The sequence below is a fragment of the Oryza glaberrima genome, chromosome 3, assembly GCF_000147395.1.
Source record: "Oryza glaberrima chromosome 3, OglaRS2, whole genome shotgun sequence".
Lineage (NCBI taxonomy): Eukaryota > Viridiplantae > Streptophyta > Magnoliopsida > Poales > Poaceae > Oryza > Oryza glaberrima.
Window position 1 is genome coordinate 6,022,995 of NC_068328.1, and position 21,037 is coordinate 6,044,031.

Below are 21,037 nucleotides of genomic sequence, written 5' to 3' on the forward strand. Positions count from 1 at the left end.
GAACAATCTAAAATGAGTCAAAATGTATGATGCCACATGGAGTGAACAATGTTCTACCATCTTTCCCTTCTCCTTAAACCATGGCCTGATGGCGTGATGCGGAGCCGTTTGCATTTGCATGTCGCTGCCGTGATTCCTGAGGCCACCTCGAACCGCCTTATGCTCATGGCTCCTCGCCACCGTGGTGGCAGTGGTTGACGGCCTCATTGGTATCATGTGATGTAGCCGCCGTCCTCGTTGTACACGATAGAGTTAAGCTGGTGCTATGTTTGAGAGAGGCCATGCTACTGTTGCACTTGCATCGCTTGTGCCGCCGTCGAGAAAAAATCGTGCGCGTTGGCGGCGGCTCCCCAATGTTGTGTTGGGACTTGGGACAGTGGGCTTTTGAAGGGAAAAAAAGTACGAGGATCGTGACAATTAGGATAGTTTATACAATTTTGAATGTACTCCAATTACTATATTAAAAGTTGAGGAATCGAGCCAAGCAGAAGTGTCCATATTGAGTCATTTGTCCATTTGCCCAGGCAGCCCAGCCAAGGCAAACCAACCAGCTGCCGCTGCTGTAAATACTCCTGCAACAGTATTTGTTGCATCACGTACGGATAAATCAAACGTCTTTTTTTTTCATATCTCTCTCTGCTTACCCATGCGTACTCATGCCGTTGTCTTCTTGCAGTTGCGCTGGTCCAACCGTGGAAACGAACACAGTGAATTCGAATTCACGGTTCGTTCCGTCCTCCTCCCTGGACGCCAACCCGGTTTGCGACCGCACCTACCCCAGGAACAAGTCCGCGTACGTCCGCACCCGCCCGCTGCATGCCACCTATGTCTGCGTTATTGCTTCTCCGCCAAATTTAAGTCTTCCTTTACCTACCTTCTCCTTGCTCCAATCGATCTCGCCGGTATATATACTGCTCCATCTCGTCGCTCGTCTCTCGCGTTAACCCCTCGTGGCCTCAGCTCGTCGATCGATCGATCTCTTAGTCCGATCTACTTGCGCGCGGCTAGCTGCTTCTGCTGCTGCGTGTTGGGGGTGGTGGTGCGAGGAGTGATTGGTTGGTTGATAGATTGATCGATCGAGCGATGGCCGTGGCGGTGGAGGAGATCGTCAGGAGGGCCGGCGGGTGCGCCGTGATCGACGGCGGATTCGCCACGCAGCTGGAGGCGCTCGGCGCCGACATCAACGACCCGCTCTGGAGCGCCGCCTGCCTCATCACCAAGCCGCACCTCATCAAGGAGGTAACTAATCTTCTTTTCTTCTCTCCCCGTAGTTCACCGACCGGGCCGTCGCGCGTGTGCCTGCATGCGTAGTGCTCGTCAGCTCATGCCACGCTTGCGCCACATGCTGCATGATGCATCTTGCTGTCTCGTCGTTGTCATGGCGCCATGGATTGCTCACGTTGTTGCACCGCCGCGATGGAATGTGTATGTGCCAGCTGAGCTGCGTCTCTGTTTGTTGTTCGGTTGACCATGTGAAAAGCTATATATTAGCTGTTGCCGTGTTGGTGTTGCGTTAGAGATCGATGCGATTATTCCACAGGTGTATGTGTGTTCTTCGTCCCTTTGGTCTTGGAATACAACGTTCGGTTGGTAACTGTGTTATCAGTCAACTCTCGTTTCCTTTTCCTCCACAAAAAAAAAAAAGTAAACAAATCTTAAGATGTGATACAAACTGTAAGTCTTGCTGTCTTGGTCTTGACCTGGACAAGAACACTGTACCTTTTCCCTTTCTCACCTATGGACCTACTACCGACCAACCAAGTTTTTTTTCAGATGTGTCTAGATTGCTTTTTGGAAAAAAAAAAGAAACAATAAAAGATTACCTACTCTGTTGAGTGCGAGAGGAAAAGGTAGGTAAGCACCTCTGAATTCTCTGAATGTCGAACATTCTCAGAGCATTCAGTTTCATCCATCCTTTTCCCTGAAGTAATGCCATCGTTTGACTCAATTTAATCCATTGTCAGGATGACTATTCTAGTGTGTACTGTGTACACTTGAATTGTGTTTGTTGCACCAACTTCTGATAGGCAGGACCATTCAATTGTGTCAAATTTACTTCGGACGTGAATATCACGATTCTTTTCGAAAGATCAAATGTCACAATTGTTTCAACTTCTTTATGCAGGTTCACATGCAATATCTTGAAGCAGGTGCCGATGTCATCATTTCCTCATCATACCAGGTATCATCGGTCTGGCGATCTTCATTCCCCAGCTGACATAAAGAGTAATCTTTCAGTTTCAGCATCAGAGAAATTGATGCCTTCCTTTCTTGTATCTCTCTGAAGGCAACTATCCCAGGATTCTTAGCCAGAGGAATGCTTCTTGAGGAGGCAGAAGGGTTACTGCGAAGGAGCATTGAATTGGCACTGGAAGCACGAGATGAATTCTGGAAGTCGACGCTGAGGAAGTCCAAGCCTGTTTACAACCATGCTCTGGTCGCCGCATCCATTGGGAGCTATGGAGCCTACCTTGCCGATGGCTCAGAGTACAGGTAACTTCTAAGATTCAGCACTGCAAAGCCATGGATTAGCCATGGATCGGCACGCATTGTAACCTTAACCTCGTATATAATGTTTTGCTTGTGTCATTGATGCAACATTGTATCTGACAGTGGATCGTATGGAGAAGACATCTCGGCAGAGAAACTGAAGGACTTCCACAGGCGCCGGCTGCAGGTTCTTGCGAGCGCTGGCCCTGACTTGATCGCGTTTGAGGCCATCCCGAACAAAATGGAGGCACAGGTGAGGCTAGTGAATCTGAATCTCTGAAAGAAAAACACAGATTGTGCAATGTGTTCCAGACATTCAATAGCACTGAAATGCTGCCACCTTTGATGTTTCTTGCTGAAATTGGTGATCATGCATGCAGGCTTTGGTTGAGCTTCTGGAGGAAGAGAACATCCAGGTCCCCTCCTGGATCTGCTTCAGCTCAGTGGACGGCAAGAACCTGTGCTCAGGAGAGAGCTTTGCAGAGTGCCTCCAATTCCTCAACGCCAGCGACAAGGTGACCATCGTGGGTGTCAACTGCACGCCGCCTCAGTTCATCGAGGGCATCATACGCGAGCTCAAGAAGGTTTGCACCAACTTCCTTCAGCACCATCGACTCCATCTTGCACACACCCCAACATTTTCTTTCTGCACCGGTTCTGCAATCGTCTGAAACTCTGAATGTGTTTCTGACAGCAAACCAAGAAGGCGATCGCGGTGTACCCGAACAGCGGCGAGATTTGGGACGGCAGAGAGAAGAGATGGCTGGTGAGCACGACCTGTTACACCTAATCTGTTCTCATCACTGGCACGCCAAGAAAGATTAGCACATTTCCGTGCGAATTCTTGGTCGTCTTGATCATCAAACTGACTGGTTTTTTTGATGCGTCGCATGCACAGCCGGCACAGTGCTTTGGGCACAAGAGCTTCGACGCGCTCGCGAAGAGGTGGCAGGAGGCCGGCGCGAGCTTAGTCGGCGGATGCTGCCGGACGACGCCGTCGACGATCCGGGCCGTCTCCAAGGTCCTCAAGGGCAAGACGGCCTATTCAGCAACTCAGATTTGAGACTGACTACTTGGTAGTGCAACTTTTAATTAATAGCGATAATTATACCGATTCAGTATTAGTTTATGCTAAATTTTGCAGCGGAAATTACCGTCTAACGATTTGTAATGCTGATGTGCAACCATCGAATTTTATACGAGCATTAGCATGGAGAGTGTTGCAGAGGCCTGGGGATGTGATTTATCTTCTTTATCCTTGTAATATAAGGAAAGTAGCAGCCATGTATCGAATTTATGAGTTATCTATATATCCAAATTGCACTGATAATGCAAAAGAACAAGTTGCGTGTCCTATTGTTTTTGTGAATAGTTGTTGTATTGGCAATACTTAATTCCAAAATCCAGAACATCTACAGTCTAGAGAGAAGACATGTAGTATGAAACTACAATATGCCAACAATTTCAATACCTAATGCGGACCATGAACCAAGTCAGCCTAGTGCTAGTAGATGCGCTCTGACTTGCCAACTTTCCAAGTGAACAGAACCTGAATTGATGACACCTTCAAAATGACTGCTTTATCTGATGTTAGATCTGCAGTGATCCGGCCAACAATCAAGCATTTGGATGACTCAACTGGTGAATCCATATATGAATACCCACCATTTGCCAGATGATCTAATGTTTATCAACAGCTAGCAAAAAAAAATGCTAGTTCACCTGTCTACCCATCCACAACACTTATTACACTGTTACACCACCATGATTTCCTACATACAGGTGCAGATAGGCTACACATGGCACCCCTGTGTTCATTCTTTGTAAGCCTTCTGAATTATAATGATGACTACAACAACTCTACAAGCCCACATGAAGAAGGGGGGTGGCATTAGCCATTTTACTGCTAAAGGTTATAACTTTGCAGGATTACCAAGCGCATATACAAGACAGGGGATAACTCAGAGAGGATCCTCCTGTTTGATTTCGGTGTCATCTTCTATTTTCCCAACTTTAGTTGGAAAGTGAGATAGGACCAAATGCCCCTCGGAATACCCATTCATCAGGAGCTTTCCTATCTTTGTCTTCCAATCTGTGCCAGATCTCTCGTTCCACCTGTCATGAACTACCCGGTCACGGTAATTGAGCATTGTGCCAAGCCCAGAATTTGGTACCCAACCATATTCTTCCAAAACCCGCGCCTCTCCTTCCGTCAAATCTTCACCAATCTGTAAAAAATAGATTAGTTCAATGTCCTACAAACTCCTTTTACTCATGAAAGAACTCATGAGTAAAAGGTACTGAGGTAGCACAAAATTATAAATTCCTTTTACTACGGAAGGTACATATGAGATTGGACCGTTGAAGCTAATGTCCTATGTGAACATATATCTGGTGCTAAAATTTTCTAAAACGAGAAATATATTCTTCGGAGGTATATTATGAACGATATCACAAACTTAGTTACATCAGAAAGAAATATAGAAAAAGAGTCGAGTGCATGAATGTATGATTGTATCCAGCTTCAAAACTAGTAACTGCGTATTCTGATAGAGGATCCTAGAAACAATTGTCAACTGGAAAAGAAACTAAGAAAGGCTATAACACAGTTTATTAATGGTTAATGGGTAGTTGTGTACTTGTGTTCATAAGCAAGGATAGAAGACATTATGAAAAGCTATGCTGGTAACAGGTAAACTGACCAGTTACTGTAATGTTTCAAGTCTATTCCAGTTTACCTTTTAAAAAAAAAATCTTACAATATATTTTTCCTCAAATGTAACCTTTTACAATCACCAGCTTCAAGATTACATACAACACATCAAACTTCGTATAATATTACCCTTGTACTGGCTTTATTATATCTATTGGTCACAGACGATATACCAGTAACCAGCATCAATAGAGCTGATTTTTTTTCCTCCTCTGATCATAAGTCGATAATAGGGCCTTTTACTTTGACCACATTTCTACGTACGTTGACAGTCAAAAAGTGCAGCACAACACTGAGAAAATGCAGGGGAAAAAAATACCAAAGCAAGAAATCTTACCAATAATGGCCTATTTTCAATCAGAGCTGTCCTGCCACAACCACTAAGCTTCATTGCAGTAACCATCCTTTGGATCTGCCATTGTATTGGCAGTGATTTCACAATCTCAAAGAAGTATGTCGCATACCCATATTCCGGTCGCTCAAGAACAATCCTGTGAAACAAAAAAAGGAAGGCATAAAGGAAAGAAGCATATCAACCATTTTAACCGGCAGTACCTGAATAATAGTATTGGCTAAGAAAGATTACCTGTTATGGCTTTTAAAAATAAAAATAAATGATTGCAGGTCTCTACACCATCCCCATTCAACAGGACAATCACGAAACTGAAGATAGCGGGACTACAAGAGATAAAGGTGTATAAAACACTAAAATTGAAAGCCTCGTACAAGTGAGAAAATAAAAATAGCAAATGTTGTCTAGATGTGGATAAATACCTGCTCGATGAGAGAAATTAAACAGGTCAAGCAGTATATAGCCTTTTCCCCCTTCTCATGCCTAAGTGCAGATTTCAACAGGGATGTTCTTTGCGGAAACAACTGTGTATTGAACAAATAAAACATGTCAGTAAACTATAACATACATAACCACCCCATGCCATTTGCTCTTCACAATTAGCCCATAATACTAAAGATGCAGATGTAGTCCCTCAACCTTGGGGAAATTAGGCCAATAACCTCTAAGTCATCTGTATTTACAGACATAACAAAATTCACACTGAACTTCCTGGTGACATGACCAACAAATGAAATCATGTAAACCAAATCATAGCTGCTGTATTGCTGGGGGGGAGGGTGATTATATTTTTCAGTTGGGAAGGGGAAGGAAAAAGCAAGGTAACTAACAAACATGCAAATGTTTCCTCTTCTGTTGTTGCTGAGTATGGAAAATTCAACATTCTAACTACTCGGAGAGTTAGGAACAGTAACAAGGAGAAGCAAGAACGAGTCCACCACTAATACAACATGGTCCCAGTGGCAGTGGAATGCTTCTGAAAAGATGATACATTATCCTTTTCCTTTTCTTCGGCGTTGCTTGTCACATATGAAGCTGGAGCACTTAAGGTGTCTTTGTGAAAGTTTTGCAGTGGTGTTCGCTACATCATGACAATGGGGAACCACCCGTAGGGGTTTACTGCACAAGGATCACAAGGGCCCTGCAGAGGAAAGGCTTGACCCAGGCTAGTAGAATAACCTCTACCCGCTAAAAATAGCGGGAGTGGTATGATACCATCCGAAAAAGGTAAGCAAGTGAGGCATATCAGATGTTATGCAGATTCTCAACAAACCATTTTCAACATGTCAAGTGGTGGGGTTGTTGAGATATTTCAATGATATACTGTACAATGTATTTTCTTTCTCAAAGACAAAAATACCCATTCTTATAAGACTAAGTACCATTTTAAAATCTTACTTTTGTAATAACATTTTCAAGATCTTGAAAGTCACTTTCTGTGCAGTCTGGGACCATATCATCTTCTTCTTCAACACCGTAGAGTTTAATCTCTTTAACCAGTATTCCTTTGTCCAGAAGAATCTGCAGGCACGAAAGATACGGAAACACAGAATCAGAAGTTGGAATGAATGCTTACTGCATACCATTATTGAATTAAAATAGAACTATGAACACGACAAATGGGTACCTGCAGTAGTCCTGGGGCATCTTCTTCAAGTGCCGTTTCAATTGAATCCCTGCGTACATCACGTTTGTTATCAGATTCTCAAAAATAGTTGTCAACATTGACAGAAGTTACTCATGTAGCATACGTTGCTGTTTTTCTCCTTCGCCTTTGACGAGAAAAGTAAGCAGTACCCTCATCATTTCTGAGGGAATCTTCTTCAAGCGTCTTTTCACTTGGATCCCTGCATACATGATTTTTATAAGCATAATCTAGCCAAAAAGAGAATCAGTGTGAACATTAAAAATGTTGCCTGTGCAGCATACCTCAGAGTCTTCCTCCTTTTCCTTTTTCGAGAACAGTAAGCAAGGACCCCGTCATGGTTTAGAGTATTGGTTTTTTTGGCAGTGAGCTCTGCGATACTGATAGAAGTGAGACCACACACAACTAGAGGTAACTCACTCCCGGTAACTTCGCTTTTTATTCGTGATGATGGCAGTAGGCCTTCAACATGAGAATTCTCTGGGTTAGATCTTGCTGCTTCTGATATTCTTTTGGAGATCGCTGAAGAAACAGAGTTTATAGACCCAACTAGATTAGAGCCCTCAGTGCCATGATTTGGATCTGTTCTCTGTACAGAAGATGTAATTTTCTCTGTGAAATCCCCTGTGACATGCAAGAGTTCAAAATCAATATTGATGTCTTTTGGGTTTTGACAAACATATGCTGGTGCTAAATCAATCTTCCAGACCACTGTTGTTTAAGGAATAGTGAGATTTTGCTCAAACAAAATTCAGATGGTAAATATCATAACCTTCCAATGCAGGTTCCAATTTTACGTCAACCAAAAGGGTCCTATCATCTGTCCCTTCCAACTGAATGTTTTTATCCCCAAAAGTTGGTGTTGAACTTGAAGAAGGGTCGCGACTATAAATAAGAGTCTTGCCGTTTACCAATAGATCATGAGAGCACACAACTTGACATTGTGGTGGAGCAGCAGAAGATGATGTACTCAAGAAACCTGATTCACCTGCAGTAAGTTGTTTATCATCACTTGTTTCAGAGTATAGTAATCAATGCTTTCTTCACCATTGACATGTGGAAGTAAGGACTCGAATTAAAAAAGAAAAGGAGAAGAGATTTACATCCAGCCTCATGACTTTGCTGGTTGTTTGAAAGACCTTCAGTTAGCAACCTCCTGTTGTTATCATTGTCGATACTACCTATAATGGCCGGTGCAGAAGAAATTTCCTGCATATAATTGCAAACAGTTGAACAGACCCGTTTCTCGTTTCCCTCCCTCCCACAGACAATGTGCAACCTTGAATCACTAAATTCAGTTGGCACAATGAAAAATAAATTTATATGTTCTTGATAGAAAAGCTATTGTTATGCGCATGCTTATTGACCAAGAATGGAAGTTGTGATAAGTCCTAATGAGGCATCAGGGATAACAAAGGACATTTCAAACATGATATTAGAACATAAATTTAATGCATAACCAAAACAGTTGAGAAAGTGTGCTTGTACCTGCAACATGCTATACATACCATCCCTGAAGGCAGTCCCTTCATGAATTCTACATGCAAAATTACAATATGAACTTCATATCAGTACAAACCTTATATAGAGCATCTTTCTTGAATTACACTTGTCAATGTTCAAATAAATTCCCAAAATAATTGGAGATATGTTACTTTTTTTTTCTCTTGCGAATGCAATCAACTTTGACTTTAAAGTTTTACTATAGAGCATCCTTCTCTATATGTCCATATTTAGGTAGGATTATTAAGAACTTAGTACACAGGAAAGTGGATGTACCATAAGGACGGGTGTACAGGGATTTTTTTTTTTCTCAGAAATTATAGCTACCTACATTAAATGTATACATTTTCTCACCCCCTCACCTTTTAGGAATCATCCCATTAGTTCCAGGCTTGCATGAATTCTCCAAACCATCAATTGCACATTGTTCAGAAGATACTACAGCAGAGGAAGAATGATTTTCTGCCATAAGAATTCTGTAGCGCTCTTGCAAAGACATATGATCAAGCTCCTCGATTTCATCATGATCATTAATTTGGTTCCCAATATGCATGTTGCTTACCACATTGAAATAACTTAGTTTGTCCAGATTAGGACATGTCCCTGTTTGCGTCTGCTTTTGCTTGTTTTCATTGCCTGAAGAGAATTCAGTGTCATGGTCTATGTTACAAAAAATGCATTTAAAATAAATGGATGGGAATGAGGACACGAACCTTGAACAGAACTATTTTCAGTAATCATATTAAAAGAATGATTGTCCAACTGTAATTCCTCTTTGGAATCATCATCGATTGCAGAAGCACCCTGCATAGAATTTCAGAAACAAACATCTAGCATGTGTTACTTAAAATTAATTGTTATAAAGCCCCAGGAAATTGAGTGCCTGTTAACTTCAGAAAGTTAGCAGAAATCAACTACAATGAATGAAAACTTTACAATGAGTACAAGACTAGACTTAAAAATTAAGCAATAAATAAGATAAAGAAATGCAAAACAGTTACAGCCGAATATATTCAACTAAGGAAACAAGAAACAGATTGATACCAAAGAACAGGTAAATGACGCAAAACTAAAAGAATCCTTGTGATCAAGCATACCAGAATCACAGTACCTACTCTGAGTAGAGTCAAGGTAACATTAATTGCAAAAGCAGTTTTTACTTAACTAGTAGGATAGCATCCATGTTCAAGTAAACTAAATGTGAATTAGTATGAAAATCCTGCAAAAGAACTGAACAGTGTTCATTGGCCAATGGATCAAACAAAAGTCAATTTTTAAAATCATGACAGAGCCTCTCGCAATTTGGTTCCAACACGTTTAATATAACAAATTGCTAATACTAATCCAACAAATGTAGCTTAAATATTTGCCTTGCAGTGTTTTTCTACAATGATCAGTCAACTTACTTTCAGAATTATTTTTAAAACAAAAAAAAAAAAGAGTCAAGGGTGACAGGGTTATCTCATACCATATTAAACTACAAGAAAAATACAAGGATAAGTAATACACCTGTGCTGACTGAGCGTGAGATTTCTCAGCCCATTTAAATTGATTTTTTTCTAACTCGTAGAATATCTTTGACACCACCAATTCTCCCTCATCTTTCTCTGTGCTTTCGATATGATATTGATGTAATCTCCAGTCAGTGATCTGAGGATTGTTACCATCTGTCTCGTAGGCATACAATACAAATACTTCCTTGCAACCTTGAAGATTCCCATCCAAAGTTATTGATATAGGATTTCCACTTTTTTGCCATCTGATACATTTACTGTTCTCATTGGCGCACTCCTTGAAGTTTTTGTGAAAGAAATATGATGCACATCCATCCTGCCTAGTACCTAAAATATCAATCAAAATGTAGCATGTGACAGTAAATCATAAAAGGAACAGACATGAGAGATATTTACATTGAATAATAGTGAACTACCTGGTATATCTTGAGGGTGAGTATAACCAAATCCTATGGTTTCATCAACAGATTTAATAAACTCGTTGATAAAAGGATGACGACGAGCCTGACCATTTCCAACTTCTGCAGCCAGATGCCAGAGTAGATCGTTATCGGTAGGATTAAACTCTACACCTCTGGGAAGACCTGGCCAACCCTGCAGCAATACAATAAGCACAACATTTAAGTAAAGAAGCAATTTAACATGATGCAAGCATTTGTACGGAAGATCTTGGAATTGCTCTTGGCGCATTTGGAGATATTTTAGGAGCGCAGTTTTAAAAGAAACACATGGAAGAGGTTTCCATACAAACATTAACAGAAACAGTTGATACCAGCAAGATGGCAATCCACATAAGACTCCCTCCTAAAGAATTAATTTTACTCGTTTCAAAGGAAAAAGAAATGTCCTTTGTAGCTGCTATTAGATGTAGATAAAAGTAATGTTCAACAATGGTGGAGGGTGAGAAAAAATGAGGAGCGGTGATGACTGATTACAAATTTACAATAGCTGTTCAATTATTTCTCATAAAGGTATATTCCGTCATGTTCAGCTCTGACCAAAACCGCACGTCCACAAAAGCAAAAGAACGGTAACACAAGAAATGCGGTTTTCATTCGAATGCCGGACGACAAGAGCAGGAAAAGATTTACAACTTTACACCGTCTAACCGTCTAATAACCACACGCAAAAATCAAAAGAAACCCACCTGCTGCGCCGCTCCGCCGGAATCCTCCGCCGCCGCCGCCGCCGCGGCGCTAGCCTCCCGCCTGCGCCGGAACAACACAAAGATGAGGACTCCAAAAAAGAAACATCTGCAGGACAGAACAAGGAGAAAAGGGAGGCGCGGCACCTCTCCGGAGCGGGAGGCTTTGACTCCGCCGGCGGGCGGAGCAGCCGCCGCCGTCGCTCGGCGAGCGGGAGGTCCTCGTGGTCGGAGTCGACGCAGGGGGGAGGAGGCGGGCCGACCTCCTTGTCCTTGGCCATCACCGCATTAGGGTTTGAGCGGGAGGAAGCGGGGTTACGGAGGATTAAGGTGAGATTTAGGCGAGATGACGGCGGATTTGATCGCCGGTGAGAACGTGGGTTTGGGGATGGTTCACGGTGAGACAGTGAGGCTAATGCCGATCAGGTTCTCGGGCGAGCTCGCAATTTTGGCCCAGAACGCGAACGTCCAAAATGTAGCGATCTGGCCCATGTATCATTGAAAATCTGCTCGGTTTCGATGGCGGATCTCGGCCTTTACCCAACAGTTCTATGGGCCTTGGGATGCTCGAGTAGGTCCGAGTCGTGTAAATTGACGGCCTTTTTGAACACTTGGGCAGATCATGTTCGAATACATGACACTGCGCGCGTTGTTGTGGAAACTGATGACTACAATAGAATAATGAATGTTGAGTTATCTGGAAATTAAATAGAGATAGTAGCTACATATAGTTAATATGTATTGGATGGTTACGATTAAGTATGTGAATTATCTAATGGCTCTTACTTTGTATGAGTGGTATGGCTTAATGTATATTTAGCTCTTAGTTCTAGCTATATATAATTTTTGTAGATAGCGACTACAACATCAGAAGTTGCAACCTATTATCACCATCAGATCAATGGAGCCAATGGCCAAAATTGACACTGCAGGTCTGCAGCACTGTCCCACTTCGTATGCTACAGTACCCATACCGGGATCCGCTACAGTAGTCCCCTGAACAGCATCTGCTGGCGATATAAGCTGTTGATCCGGTGGCAAAAGATTGCTGATGTTGCTGTAGCACCACGGTTGCTCTGGAGTATTGGATCTTGTTTATAGACTTGCTTGGAACTCATTCGGATTACCTGTTTGGAAACTCGAGATGCATCGGTCTCTACCTTGGATATGCTCGTTCAAGGTTCGAGGTTATTTCGAGGTTATGTATTGATCAAACATGAGGTACGTCGTCTGGTCTCTGCTACAAATTAAAACATATGCTATAAACATTTATGGCTAAGAACTATTGTTCTACTAATAACAAAGCAAATATTTACTTGCACCGTCTCAAGAAAAAACAATTCCCGACTAGTACGAACTAAGACATAACTATATCCAAATTCACACCTACGAAGTAGTTCCTTATAGAATGGTGGGTTCTATGTTATATAATTGAAGTTACCAAATAATTGGTACCGACAAATTGACCTCAATACAAACAAGCCATCAATCTTTTTTAAACAACTTAGAAGTGCATATTTTAGAAATGCATGTTGACGTGCGAAACACTATATGCAGTGATGTTGATTGTGTTCGGTTGTTTGCTAAACTTAACCATATCAAAATTTTGGCACTGACAAAGTTTAGTCGTTTGTGAGAAAATTAATAAAGTTGCTCATTTGGTTTGTTGGCAAATCTCTTGAAATGTGTGTGTTGCTGGTTTTCGGTTGTCAAAATTTTAGCAATAAACCAAATGAGGTATCATCTCCTCGCCACAAGCTAGGCATTTTTTATTACAAAACCCTACTCTATGTGGTATGTTGTATCACATCATTCATATTTTGCTCCTCTCCTTCCCTTCATTGTCTCCATCCATATTCATGCGATTCCTTGATCCTGTTTGCTAAGCGTGAATTATTGGTGCGAACTTGGCCCACCTCCGCTCTATCTACTGTTGACAACAATCAAGCCATTGCACCTCAATGTATAGGCAAGTGGCCTATCTCGACAACACAAACATTCATGTCAACCTAAGCCAGTTCAACGGTGAAGCGCACCGGACCGGAGAGAATACCGTTATCATTGTGGAAACGGTTGAAAGTCCTTCTGAAAACGCCAAACATGAGTTGAAAGGTCAAATGGGAGGAGAGAAATGTGAACAAGGGTGAGATGATACAAACATGCTCCAAAAGAGCAGGTTTTGGGATAAATGTTTTTATCACATGGATCTGTGATAGATGTGTTCTAAAATATGGGGTTTCATGATATCTACTCTTATTTGTTTGGTATGGTTAGATCAGTTAGAGCAAGTTTAATAACTATTGGCTCCAAATCATTTATAGTCAATCTAATAGCTCATTCATACAATAATTACTTATAAACATATACTACATCATTAACATATGGTCTCACCTCTTATACACATATAACATTTTGGAATTCGTATTGCAGCTGGATATAAATTTATAGCCCGATTTTCTTCTCTCTTCTCTCCTCTCTTTTACATGTGCTTATAGCTGACTTGTAGCCTGCTATTGTACTCGCTCTTAGGCCCTATTTAGTTCCCAAATAAAAACTTTTCACCCCGTCACATCGAACGTTTGGACACATGCATGGAATATTAATAAAAAAAACTAATTAAACAGATTGCGTGCAAATTGCGAGACGAATCTTTTAAGCCTAATTGTGCCATGATTTGACAATGTGGTGCTACAGTAAATATTTGCTAATGACAAATTAATTAGGTTTAATAAATTCCTCTAGCAGTTTACAGACGGAATCTGTAACTTGTTTTATTATTAGATTACGTTTAATACTTCAAATGTATGTCCGTATATTCGACCGTGACACGCAAAAACTTCTAAACATGGCCTTAGGTCTTGTTCGTTTCTCCAACAAGACAGAGATGAAATTTTGGATACTCATGGCACGCTTTTCAAACTACTAAATGGTGTGTTTCGTGCGAATATAAAAGTTGCTCTAAAATATCATATTAATCCATTTTTCAAGTTTGTAATAATTACAACTCAATTAATCTTTATATTCATCTTAATCTTCAGGAGATTCAAACACCACCTCAGTGATTCAGTGAATCAAACGAGTCCGTTGTGTTGGTAAATAAAAAGTGTTGGTCGCTTCGTTGGACAGTAAAACGAAGTCATGCGCAGCCAGCCAGTCCAGGCCGATCAAATATCATCGTTGGAGTACCAATCAAGTGCTGTCGCCCAGGCAGAAAGCAGAGCAAAAAAAAGCGCTGCATCCCATCCCAGTAGTCGTTTGTACTCGCCGAGGCCGGCCTGCGAAGACGACCGTTGGGGCTGATGCCGAAAGCCGACGCGAAGCCATCGTGCCGTGCGTGCGGGCGGCGTGCCCAGTTTTTGCCACGAGCGCCGCGCCCGCGCACGGCGCACCACACCCAATCCACCCCGAGCCACGCCCTACTCTCCTCTCCACAACACGACCAAACCATTCTCTCGCCCGCTCGCCGCTGCTTCCGCCGGTCGCCTCTGGTCGTGGTGCCCGCGAAATTTGACCGTTGCTGCGCCACGTCACGCTCCGGGCCCCGCATCCCCCTCCTCGTTTCGCGTGCCCACTGCCCACCAGTCTGAGAGCCACTGTCCCCATCATCCCATGGTCCCACGCCCGACGCTGTAGCTGACAGGTGGGTCCACACCATCTCGGCCCCACATGTCGGTGGGAGGAGGGCTCGCTTTATTGGAGTTTGTTCGTTTCTTTCCCGTTGTCCTATGCCCACTGCCAGCCGCGGCCCACCAGAGACGCTGACATGCGGGCCCGGATTTCCCCGAGGTCCACGAAGCGATCCACGTAGTACTACTCGAAACAGCACGGCCTCGTCGCCGCTCCGCGAGATCGCCTCGCAGCCGTTGGATGCCTGACATGCGCCACGTGATGCGTGCCACTAAACCATCGGCTGGCCAGAGCGCGGCGTACGAAGAGAGCTTTTACACCGACATGTGGGTCGCACCAACGCGTTGGGCCCAGCTGCAGTGGGAGTAGGGGGCTTGGGAGGAGTACTCGGGCGCGTAGCTGATGCGGTTTTGACACCGTGATGGGCACCTCCCTACCATTGGGCCCTTGCCCCTTACTTTTGTACAAAAGCCCCTCCTTTTCTGTATTCTCATATTTATATCCCCTCAACTTGCAACTCTTCATTCCAGTTCGCTTCCTCCCTCCCACCTCTTCTCCACTTCTTCTTCCTCCTCCCCTTTCACACTCCACTTCTTTGGTCTGCTCTTCTTGGTATCCTTCTCCTACGCATAGTTTAGCTCCGAGCTCAGGAGGTAGGTTGGTAGGTTTCTATTGCTTCTTCTCAGCTGGGAGAGTGAAAATACCGAGGAGAAAAGGCACATCAAGATTGTTTCTTTCGGTTTCTTGGGCTTCTCTTGCGGCAACATGAAGAAGCTCTTCTTCTTCCTCTTCCTGCTGATACTGGCCGCCTCGGTTGTTCACGGCGAGGACGGTGAGATTTCCCTTCTTTCTTTTTCTCTTGTGTTGCTTGATCTCATATTGACCCTTTTGACACTGACTCTGCTATCCCATTCTTGGATGTGGTTGCATGGCTCGATCTCGCCATCTTTGCTATTACATCATCGATAATGTCTTTGTTTATTAGGCTAGTTTTCTTGCTGCAATCCTGGAGACCTTGAATGATTGCGACTGTGATTGGGACTGGTCGAGTGAGCGATGTCCCTTTCTACCCGGATTTCTGCTTGTCGTATTGTGGTCTCTGGTGTTATTGGAGTTGTCCTGTACCCCTTGATGGTTAAAGTTCACCGTTGGTAGTAGCTTTCTCTTGACAATAGATTAACACAAATCACAAAACATGGCTAATCTTAGTTAATGAGTTATTACTCCTAGCTAGAGTGGTCTGTAATGGAGTACTTGTAGTAGCTACCCAGTCAGTAGTAGCTTTTGGGGTTTGGATTTGACTACTCATCCTGCTCACCCTTATTCTCTGCTTGTCTTCTTGGTCTGCCTGGGATTCCCTTCTCTGAACTTCTCCCCATGCCTGCATGGCTGCATCCTCAGTTGCCCCCTTCACGTGCACTAGTTTCTTTATCAGTTAAGCACGTTCTGTAGGAACATCTGGTGTCATTATCATATCATAATACTAATCATAAACTAATATGTTTGGAATAAGATTTTACTTGTAGCGAGGGGAACGAATACTACAAGCCACTAGTAGTAGTAGAATACTAGCATCAGACGGTCGCCATCACTAATCTATCCACTAAAATGCAGCATCACGCCCAGCTTTCCACAGTACTAGAAGTTCGCAACACAACAGCTAGCTTATGGGTCTTTATGATGGCTTTGTGCATAAGTTTAAGCCGAAAGGAGATCGCTCCCAGGTTATACACATCTTTAGCCATTGGCACCAGCCTTTGTGGGGCCTCCTTGTCTGCCTCTTTTCTCCTCAAACTATGATCACTCCCTACTCCATGTATGCATCAGCAACTGGTTGGTGCCAATGGCTTGGGTCATGAACTTTTGACCGTTGCAGTGGGGGTTCGGTGTTAATCATGAGGCTAACCCCACGGTAATAACTCGGTAATTATAGTCACGGATGACTGGGTGATTGTCCTGTGCCCTTGTCAGCACTCAGCACCCTGTGCCGAGTGTGCGAGAGAGTCCGGTCAGTCTCTCCTTTGACTGGTTGGTGACGGTTGTTTTTCCGGGACCACCTGGCAGTGTCACTGCTAGTATTAATGAAGTCACGTCTCCTAGCTTGTGCGGCCCAGCTGGTTGTCGCATTGGAGGTTTTGCCTTGCCTGCGCAGAGGCAGCAGCAGAGGGCGGTGCAGCGTGCAGGACTGGACTGAACTGTGCTTCGCTCGCTGTGGCCATCCGCATGAAAAGCCCGGGATTTTGCGCTGCGTCGTGGTGGTGGTGGCTCCTGTTTCCAACGTATTTCCCCCGTACCAAGTTGCCTTGTGCTTTACAGCTAGCTTGGTGTACTCCCAACATCCCCCATGCCCATTTTTCTGTAGGGAAATCGATGTGCTGCTGTATTTGTCCAACTGTTCTTTTTCTTGTTGCTACTAGTAGTTGTACGAGTTAGGGGGTTGCTACTAGTAGTTGTACGGGTTAGGGGGTGTTTGGGAGAGAGAGGGTAAACTTTAGCCCCTCTCTCAAAAACTTACTCCCTCCGTTCTTAAAAAAAAAAACCCTCCCTACGTTCCAAAAAACTTCAACGAGTGCTGGTGGAGACATTAGGTGTTCCAACGGGAGCTGGATTGGTTTTTTTTTTTTCGGAGGAAGTAAGTCTCTCGGGGAGGGACTGTTTTTGAGAGAGGTAACCCCTCTCTCCCAAACACCCCCTTAGTGATCAGTTACTAATCCTCCATTTACATTTGCATGTGATCCTTGTTTGTCCTCAATGATTTGTCGGAGTTTTGAACTGTGCCGTATTTCTCTTTATTCGTCATGTTCGGTACGGAGTAAATGAAAAATAAACTTGACATGAGCTACGTTAACGTTGTTTATCTTACATTTTTGGCGTGCAGGGGCGTACATCGGCGTCAACATTGGCACGGCCATGACGTCGGTACCGGCGCCGACACAGATCACGACGCTGCTCCGCTCGCAGAACATCCGCCACGTGCGGCTGTACGACGCGGACCCGGCGATGCTCGCGGCGCTCGCCAACACCGGCATCCGCGTCATCGTCTCCGTGCCGAACGAGCAGCTCCTCGCCATCGGCAACTCCAACGCCACGGCGGCCAACTGGGTGGCGCGCAACGTGGCCGCGCACTACCCTTCCGTGAACATCACGGCCATCGCGGTCGGCTCCGAGGTGCTCTCCACGCTGCCCAACGCGGCGCCGCTCCTCATGCCGGCCATCCGCTACCTCCAGAACGCGCTGGTGGCCGCGGCGCTCGACCGGTACATCAAGATCTCGACGCCGCACTCCTCGTCCATCATCCTCGACTCGTTCCCGCCGTCGCAGGCCTTCTTCAACCGCTCCCTGGACCCGGTGCTGGTGCCGCTGCTCAAGTTCTTGCAGTCCACGGGCTCGCCGCTGATGCTCAACGTGTACCCGTACTACGACTACATGCGCTCCAACGGCGTCATCCCGCTGGACTACGCGCTGTTCCGGCCGTTGCCGCCGAACAAGGAGGCGGTGGACGCCAACACCCTGCTGCACTACACCAACGTGTTCGACGCGGTCGTGGACGCTGCCTACTTCGCCATGGCGTACCTCAACGTCACCAACGTGCCGGTGATGGTGACGGAGACCGGGTGGCCGCACAAGGGCGACCCGTCCAACGAGCCCGACGCCACCTCCGACAACGCCGACACCTACAACAGCAACCTCATCCGGCACGTGATGAACACCACCGGCACGCCGAAGCACCCCGGCGTCGCCGTGCCGACGTACATCTACGAGCTCTACGACGAGGACACCCGCCCCGGCTCGACGTCGGAGAAATACTGGGGCCTGTTCGACATGAACGGCATCCCGGCGTACACCCTGCACCTGACAGGCTCCGGCGTGCTGCTCGCCAACGACACGACGAACCAGACCTACTGCGTGGCGCGGGAGGGCGCTGACGAGAAGATGCTGCAGGCGGCGCTCGACTGGGCTTGCGGCCCGGGCAAGGTGGACTGCTCCGCGCTGATGCAGGGGCAGCCGTGCTACGACCCGGACAACGTCGAGGCGCACGCCACCTACGCCTTCAACGCCTACTACCATGGCATGGGCATGGGCTCCGGGACGTGCTACTTCAGCGGTGTCGCCGTGATCACCACCACCGATCCCAGTAAGTTCACAAAACCATAAGAGATTCCTGCTTTCCGAACATTTGGATTTGAGCTTATTTCGTTCTCTCTGTTTTCTTCAGGCCACGGGTCTTGCGTTTACGCTGGAAGGTACGCTCTTTTTTTTCCCCTCCCCATAACGTCTTTACATTCTCGCGATGTTTGAAACAGAATTCAAGTGCGTTTCGCTCAAATCTGTCATTTATTTTTGGACGTGCAGTGGTGGGAAGAACGGGACGTCGTTGCTGAACGGCACATCGCTGGCGCCGTCGTCGAACTCCACGGCGGGGGACTCCGGCGCGCACCGGGCGATCGGGGACGTCTCGTCGTTCGTCCGCGCCGTCGTCGCGGCGCTGCTGTTGAGCGTCGTCCTCCTGTTGTAGGCAGTGAGACGAGAGTGGTTAGTTTAGTAGGCAAGGCAGCAGAGTCCGTAGGAATTCATGGGGGGATTCTTTTTTTGGTGTCAAGTGGGATTGGCCTCGGTGTTATGGGTGGGTGGTGATCATTGAGAACGAACAAGATGATGTGCCTGTGTTCATCTGTTGCTCTAAGATGTTGGCTGGGAACTTGGTATTGGGTGGTACGTTGCCTGGAAAAGGAAAGTGGTACTAGGTTGTATTTGCAGAAGCTGTCAGTGTTTTTGCGCTGACCACAATCAAAATCTTCTTCTGAGCCAACTGCTTCACTCGTTTGTTTCCTTTGTTCTGAATCGTTGATCGATTCATGAATTTTTGCGGCTTTCCGCTACCTTCGATCGCGACGAACGCGCGGACTTGCATTGGTTGGCCCGAAAGGGATAGCCACTTACAAGAGGCCCATATAGTTTGGGCCGGAACGGTGTAATGCCACAGCTATGTGCGGCCCATAGATACCGGCCTCCACCCTAATCGTGGTAATCGAGGCCTATAAAACCCAGCGCCTCTGCGTCTCCTCCATATCCTCGCGCGCCGCCGGATCCCGCAGCCTTGGCTCCCTCCCTGTTCCTTCCCTTCCATCAAAGATCCAATCTGAATCTGTTTCTTTTCTCGTTTGCGCTTCGAAGAACAGATCTGTTTTCTCGTCTTCTGATTGCGTTTCGATGTGATTTGCTCTTTTTTTCGAAGCACTCTTCTCGTTTACAACTCGATCGCTGCTGATTCGAAGCTTGCGTTTCTGAAGGGCTGCCAAATCATACTCGAGGATCTATGGACATGCAGCTTCTGGTAATAGATTCCCGCATTTTCTCGTAGGTCCAACATATTTTTTTCTCTTTGAAATCTATATTATACCTAATAAAAAAAAATGTAAGGATTCCGATATTTCTTCGTCCGTCATCCCACGCGCCACTAAAATCTGTTTTAATCCGAGTCGGGTAGGTCCGTTTTCATTGTACTGTAAAACCACAGTTGATATAGTATATGTATCTTCCATGTAATCACATAACACAAGTGGTAATTTGCCTGCTTGATTAATGTGGAAAATCTTCACTCTGGCCTCTCCTGTAATAAGTCTACTTTCGCTCCCTCGTGTAATGTGTCTATAGGACCTCCTTGCCTAACGGGTCGGGCCGGCACACGTTGTTTTGGCCCTTATTTTTTCGCCCAAAAATCATTAAATGTTTACATAAAAAAATTAATCACTTTGAACCATTATTTTAAGATATAAAATTGCTGTAAATTTTACATGTGCGTTTTAATTTATTTCTAACTAAATGGAACCCATGTGAAGAACAAAAAAAAAAAAGTAAGTCTTCGGGTAAAGTTTTTTTTCATCGTCCATCACACGTGGAATCACCTTCGTATATTTCGGCAATAATTTGTTTTTTTTATAACGAGGGTTTGTTTAGATTGTAGTCAAAATAAACCTTATCAAATTTTGGCAGGATTTTTTATGTAATTATTAGAGTTTGATAAAAAAATTAAATGGATGCACATATT

General features: G+C 44.8%; 3 protein-coding genes across 3 annotated transcripts; 2 read left to right on the plus strand and 1 right to left on the minus strand.

Annotated features, from left to right (window-relative positions):
• Positions 1–849: 849 nt before the first annotated feature.
• Positions 850–3,833, plus strand: LOC127767202 (homocysteine S-methyltransferase 1). Its single transcript, XM_052292463.1, has 7 exons — positions 850–1,239; positions 2,126–2,182; positions 2,288–2,493; positions 2,614–2,743; positions 2,871–3,074; positions 3,185–3,256; positions 3,389–3,833. Exons 1-7 carry the CDS (start codon positions 1,084–1,086, stop codon positions 3,551–3,553), a joined length of 990 nt encoding a protein of 329 aa, XP_052148423.1. The 5' UTR covers positions 850–1,083; the 3' UTR covers positions 3,554–3,833.
• Positions 3,834–3,860: 27 nt separating this feature from the next.
• On the minus strand, positions 3,861–11,733 carry LOC127767201 (uncharacterized). Its single transcript, XM_052292462.1, has 17 exons — positions 11,509–11,733; positions 11,365–11,425; positions 10,634–10,811; positions 10,213–10,544; positions 9,417–9,507; positions 9,066–9,339; positions 8,689–8,737; positions 8,304–8,409; positions 7,973–8,188; positions 7,485–7,824; positions 7,307–7,402; positions 7,183–7,231; positions 6,954–7,076; positions 5,978–6,079; positions 5,790–5,881; positions 5,541–5,694; positions 3,861–4,718 (listed from the first exon to the last, which is right to left on the minus strand). The coding sequence occupies exons 1-17, from the start codon at positions 11,640–11,642 to the stop codon at positions 4,452–4,454; spliced, it is 2,664 nt and encodes an 887-aa protein (XP_052148422.1). The 5' UTR covers positions 11,643–11,733; the 3' UTR covers positions 3,861–4,451.
• A 3,763-nt stretch (positions 11,734–15,496) lies between these two features.
• Positions 15,497–19,782, plus strand: LOC127767844 (glucan endo-1,3-beta-glucosidase 3). Its single transcript, XM_052293300.1, has 4 exons — positions 15,497–15,820; positions 17,867–19,123; positions 19,205–19,232; positions 19,342–19,782. The coding sequence occupies exons 1-4, from the start codon at positions 15,754–15,756 to the stop codon at positions 19,502–19,504; spliced, it is 1,515 nt and encodes a 504-aa protein (XP_052149260.1). The 5' UTR covers positions 15,497–15,753; the 3' UTR covers positions 19,505–19,782.
• Positions 19,783–21,037: the final 1,255 nt, after the last annotated feature.